This window comes from Cryptomeria japonica, chromosome 10, assembly GCF_030272615.1.
Source record: "Cryptomeria japonica chromosome 10, Sugi_1.0, whole genome shotgun sequence".
Taxonomy (NCBI): domain Eukaryota; kingdom Viridiplantae; phylum Streptophyta; class Pinopsida; order Cupressales; family Cupressaceae; genus Cryptomeria; species Cryptomeria japonica.
In genome coordinates this window covers 524,162,759-524,169,389 of record NC_081414.1, presented here as the reverse complement: position 1 = coordinate 524,169,389, position 6,631 = coordinate 524,162,759, and the positions used below count along the sequence as shown (strand labels likewise).

The 6,631-nt window shown below is 35.5% G+C and overlaps 1 protein-coding gene across 1 annotated transcript; it reads left to right on the top strand.

Moving 5' to 3' along the window:
* The first annotated feature begins 5,081 nt into the window (after positions 1 to 5,081).
* LOC131060813 (protein PLANT CADMIUM RESISTANCE 7) lies at positions 5,082 to 6,318 on the top strand. The gene is made up of 4 exons (XM_057994230.2): positions 5,082 to 5,434; positions 5,528 to 5,599; positions 5,692 to 5,943; positions 6,036 to 6,318. The coding sequence occupies exons 1-4, from the start codon at positions 5,173 to 5,175 to the stop codon at positions 6,116 to 6,118; spliced, it is 669 nt and encodes a 222-aa protein (XP_057850213.2). The 5' UTR covers positions 5,082 to 5,172; the 3' UTR covers positions 6,119 to 6,318.
* The last annotated feature ends 313 nt before the right edge of the window (positions 6,319 to 6,631 follow it).

Genomic DNA, 6,631 nt, shown 5'->3' with positions numbered 1-6,631 from the left:
CATGCAATCAAAATTCACATGACAACCTTTTATGCCAAAGCCAACTCTCATCAATTTGTGCAATCAAACATGTCTTCTCACTGGAATTCAAATGAAATATATTACCTTTTGTTTGAGTACCAGTTGTAATCTCCAATCCAGATCTATTAATGATTTTGGATTTTCCATCCTTGAATTGTAATTGAAATCCCTCATCAACTAATTTTCCTACACTCAAAAGATTATGCCTTAAACCTTCAACATAATAAATATTATCAGTATTGTGCTTACCATCTAATGATATATTTCCTTTTCCTTTGATCATTCATGCTTTGTCATCTCTAAATCTAACCAGACCACCATCAAATTCTTGCAAAGATAGAACTTACTTTTATCTCTAGTCATATGATGTGAACATCCAGTGTCAATTATCCATTCATCCTTATCTTCAATTTTAGCAGCAAGGGCCTTTTCTTCAGGTACATTCTCTTCCAGTGGTGGATCATCTTCCTTGATAGCCAAGAACACCCATTCCTTTCCATTGCCAGAACCACTAGCAGAGTCTTGTGCTGGTTCATCATCAGAATCAATCACACCTTCCTCATCTACAAAGTAACATGATTTAATTTTGTTTTTCCTGTACTTATACTTGTTCTGATATCCAGGGTTAGGCTTATGAGATTTTCTAGCTTTTTCTTTAAATCTTGAATTCCTTTTAGGACATCTAGATGCAAAATGACCTATCTTATTACATGCAAAACATTTAAAAGGTGATTTTCCTTCATACTTACTTCCTACTGGTCCTTTAGCTATTCTTCTAGCAAATAGGGCTTCAAGTTTCTCAAATTCTTCATCTTCCCTTTTCATATCATCCAATTCCTTTGCATACAAATCTTTCCAATCTTGCTTGCCGGTTGATGATGTAAATGCATGAAAAGTAGGTTCAGACTTCACAGCTCTAGAAGGTCCAAATTCTTCAAGTTCAAAATCAGATAATTTCCCAACCAAGGTATCTCTATTTACAGAAGCATTAGCCATTGTTCTCAATTCATTAAGTGTAGTAGCCTTCATCTTATAAGCCAGTGGTAAAGCTCTCAGAACTTTAGAAACTATTTCATCCTCACTCAGAGTTCCACCACAACATTGAATTCCCATAACAATTTCATTTACCCTTTTCCATGAATGTAGTAATCCTTTCATCTTCTTCCATCTTCAAATTTTCATATCTCACCTGGTAACCATCAAGTTTAGCAATCTTAATAGGAGGGCCACCTTCATTAAGAGTCTCCAACTTGTCCCATATAGCCTTTACTGATGATTTATTAGTTAATCCTATTATTTGTTGATCAGAAAGTGTACACAAGAGGGCTTCTCTAGCTCTACAATCATTCTCAAGCTCCTTATCCAAGTTTTCCAAAGGAGGATTGCCAGATGCTAGATTAAAAGGTGTAACTCCATTCTCTGTGATTTCCCAAATTTCCTTAGCAAGACATCTCAGATGAGTCTCCATCCGAATCTTCCATACTCTGTAATTTGTTCCATCAAGCCTAGGAATTTCTCTTCGAAAGACAACAACAGTTGAACTAGATGAACTTGAACTGTTAGTCGCCATAGGATCTTCCTCAAGCAGTTAAACTTCTACAGAGAGGACCAGATCTCTGATACTGATTGTTAGACAATTCAAATAATTGGAGGACAACTTAGAGAAGGGGGGGTGAATTAGTTGTCACCAGATTATCGAAACCTTAAGCAATTAAAACTTTAATACCAGAACACATAAGATCAATACCGGAATGCATAAACCAATTACCGAAATAACTGATATACCAATTAAGCACAAACAGCAATTAGAGAATAAATACCATCCACATGACACCAAGATTTGTACGTGGAAAACCCATTAAAGGAAAAAACCACAATGGGAAGCCTACCCACAATCAGATAATACTTCTGCAGTAAGTATGTGATTACAAATTGAGCGTCTTGCAATTGCAGGAAGGCTAACAACCTAGAACACATTGCTCATTAGAAAAGAAGTCAAACTGACTACATAAAAATGCAGACTACAATCTGGAAGGAAGAATGAACTGCAATGATAGCATCTCCTATGCTTGAATATAGTTTTGGTTAAGCTCAATACCAGAGGACTTAATCCTCTTACATAAACCCAATTTGATCACCAATGATCAACCAAATCCTCTGCATGAATGATTATTACATTATTCTCTCCTATACATCCTTTTTTTTATCCTTTCATTCCATACATGATCATGAAGTCCAAACAACACATTACATTAAGTCGGTCCAAAACCTAGATAGTACTGGACCCAATTTAGGTCCACACATGCTAAAGCAATGATCCTAATTAGTCAAGTTTCAAACACGATCACCATTAGCATCTTGAATACATACTAGAAGTCGTGCCTAACACCACTTATGCATAACATAAAAAGATCTTCAACAAAGCTCTGCCAGTGAAACCCTCACCGGATCAGCAAACCAAGCTTACCAGCATATAAGATAACATTTGATCACCAAATCAAAACCAACTGACTAAACATGAATCTGAGTAGCATGAATAGTAGATCTAAGCCAATTTCATAAGCCAAAGCATATCAGAGCATATGAGATCATCATGATCTAATCCAACCAGAAACCAAACAGCTTACCGAGACCAAAAGGATACCGGTAACCAGCTAAAACAACTAGTGTTGACATCAATGACAGAACATCAATGCAACACATAATCAATTCCTCCAAATGGCTAACAACTCTCTCATGTGAAAATAGTTTGGCCACACATTGAGGACATACTCACAGTATATATTTCTTAAAAAATACAATGGCACCTCATAATTATTACAAGGTGGATCATTAAAGACCATCCACCACCTCTGCCAAATAAAATTCTTCATCTGCACATTGGTACACCAATGTATGGGAAACCTCTTTGCATTAAGAGGTAACAACTGACCAGTTTTAGGATCAACAAAAAGGGCACATATTTATTGTTTACTAATATTTTTGTTTTTCACTCCCTCGTATGATAACTCACTAGCATAGTATTGACGACACATATCCCTAAAGTTTTCCCATTTTGTAATTTGTGTGGAAATGGTTGTGGCACCACTAGCTAATGTTTCTAGGCTAGTGGTGAGGGATTTATGATGCTCAAGCTCAGATGTTTTCAATTTATTAATCAGTCTATTAATTTTAGACATGTTTTGCCCTAACTAATTAATCAATTGCTCTTGTGTATTAGGTGTATGGTCAAAAGGAGGAGCTGGAGGTGTACCTTGTGGGTTTTGTTCGGGGTTTTTAGGAGGTGCATCTTGTTGTTGTGGATTATCAGAATCTAGTTTTTGAAACAAAAAATAAAAAAACCTAATCAAAATAAACGAAATTAAATTCAAAACATAAAAAAAATTGAATAAACGAGAAAGAAAAACAAAAATTAAGCAAAACTAAACTTTTTTTGATAGGTACTGCGTATGCAATTTTTTAGGACTTAAAACCACGTACGCGCTTACTTTCCTAAAAACACCGCATATGCGGTATCTTTCTTTAGGCTCGGGGACAACAGACCTAAGCACGTACGCGATGATTTCAAATTTTAATACTGCATATGCGCTGCTTATTTTTTCATGGTTTTTTAGGTGTTGTCCACTTTTTTGACCACCATCTTTGTGCACATACCCCTCTCTCTCTTCCATCTCCATGTTTATCTATACCTTTTTTTAACTATATCTCCTTACCCCCCCTTCTCTCACTCTTCCCCACTCTATCTCTCCCTCTCTCTCCCTATTATGAATATAACATGAGCTTAATTATCTTCTCAATCCATACATTTTATTTCACTCTTGATTCAATCTTTCTAAGTGGATACATAGTTAATTTGAAGATATCATTTCTTCATTAAGACCTTTGTTGCACAAATATCACTTGCTAAATGGCCTATCAATTGACCTCATTTAATACACAAGAGTATGCGAATAATAGACCAAAAAATTCCCTAATTGACCTTCCACACCTCTTCAACATACCTATTGCACACCAAAGTGTAGTTGCTAGTTTTAGCCTAATGTTAGATTACTCCACCAATTGTCTTCTTTCACTCTCACTGCTGAAATATATCTATGTTTGTTTCAACATCAAAACAAAAATGACAGCAAACAAAAACATAGTTGGCTTGAGGTACTAGACAAGCCAAAAACCACATAACACCAATCACTAAGTTCCTTATGAAATCTAAACAAGAAGCAATCCTTTTATTATTAGTATATTTACATAAAAGTTGTTTTATTCAACTTTATTTATATCATAGTTATTTTATGATTTTAGTTTTAATGCTTATTATTTTTGTATGTCAACTCTTCAATAGTTTTTGTTAACGTACTTACACCATTACATATCACCTCTTGATGTTGTGGTTATAGATTGTTGTCATTGTAGTTACATAATTAAATTGTTTTCATGTGCTGTGAATTATAGAAAGACACATGAATGTATGGTAAGGTCTCAATTATATTATAAATATTTTAGATACTTTTAATTATAACAAATATGAGATAACATAAGTGATATAATATTTAAATAGTACGATGTAATTTCTTATTAATTATCATAACATTAATAATAAATATTTGAAATATTCAAAATACTTATATTTTATAGTATTAAAATAATAATTTTTATTTACATATATACTATATTATTTTTTATTAATCATTTGTTAAAGAATATTTGATTTTATTACTAAAAAAATAATTATTTCTTGACTGATTGAAAAATATATGACATGTTTGAAGCATTGTGCAGGTTTATCAAGGATTTAGGAGTCAGAATTGCTCCAATCCCGGCTTCGGCCTATTATCTACACAAAAAAGAAAAAGAAAAAATCACAAAAGTTACTCCTCCAAGGACAAATAATAATATTTAGTCGAAATAAATTTCAAGGCTTGCAACTTGCAGGTGAGCTGTTTGGGTCTGTAACGTGAGTTGAACCCACGAAAGCCACGTGGAAAGTCAAGAGTTGATTTGGTGTGTCAAAATTATTTGCAGTTGAGAATGAAGGCGGGGATTCATTCAATCGGTAGAACAGGTCGTAAGCCGTCGATCCCCCGAAGGCAACTCGCTATATACGTGCCGTGCCCTGGCAAATGACATTTTGTAAGTTCACAGAAGAGAAGAAAGATGAGTAGCGCAAAGGCAGATGAAGAACAATTAGCAACAGGGTATCCGCTGCTACCTCAAAATCCCGACTCCCACGCTCACCTGCAATATGTGCAGCCGCCGCCGCCTCAGAATTCCGACGCTCACCTACAATTTGTGACGCCGCCACCGCCACCGCCACCGCCGCCGCCTTATCCCTCTCCTCCTCCGCAACAAGGCAACCCTTTGCGTCCCACACAGTGGTCTTCTGGCCTTTGCTTCTGCACCGACGATCCATCCCTTTGTATTCTCCTCCTCTACTCCTCTCTCTCATTAAACATATGTATGGTGATATGCTCATGCCACTAATAACAATGGAAATGTTGTGTGAGTGCAGGTTTGCTCACGTTCTTTTGCCCCTGCATCACTTTCGGGCGAATAGCGGAGATAGTGGGCGAGGGTTCTCCAAGTAAGATTTGGATAAATAAATTACACTGCAAATTATATTGATTGGATGTTATTATATTGAATAGAAAGGCTCAAGGGTGGAATTTGATGCAGAATGCGGTGTGAGCGGAGTGATCTATGGGCTGCTATGTGTAACGTGGTATGCATGCTTTGGGGTGTATGGTGTGATTTGTGTTTCGGGGTTCGCTTCGTGCTATTCATGCACCTACCGAACAAAGATGCGGGCCAAATTTAACTTGGCAGAGATCCCCGTCAGAGATTGTCTCCTCCATTTTTTCTGCGAACCATGCGCTCTGTGCGAGGAATATAAAGAGCTCAAACATAGGGGATATGACCCTGCTCTTGGTAAAGCATTTGAATTTGTATGACCAGATCTTTATTATTATAATTGTTTAGCTGGTTTTGGAGTTTGATTATTTTTTTTTGGCTTGTTGCAGGTTGGATGAAGAACCTACAAAAACAGGAGCGCGAGATGGGGATCGCCATGGCACCTCCGGTCATTCCACCCATGGAAAAATGAGCCCACCGCTTATTCCATTTCTGTTTGACCAGGTCATCTAGACTTTCAATGGCTGTTTTCAATTATTATCTACAAGACTTATACTATAAAGTGAGACTGTGACTACATTGTAGAAGATTTTGTTTTATATTGTAGAATATTTGACTTTGGCACATTTTAGATATCTACTACAATGATTTATTACAATAATTTTGTTTTATGTGGTAGAAGATTTGAAATTTGTACATTTAAGACATCTTTTATAATGATTCAACCATTGATTATAATTATATTTTAGACAAATCATGACACAAAGGTTTTTTTGTTTTTTGTGGTCTAATATTTTCAATAATGAAAATTGTATATTTATATAATGTTTATATTTTATAAAACTTTTAAAACATGAATTAACTCTTTGGCCTTGATAAAATACATTAGGACCATAAGTTATTTTATTTTCTTCCTTAGCTTCCATAAAGTATTTTAGGGAGGTAATAAAGCATTCCTTACATGTGATTTCAACTTATTAGTGAC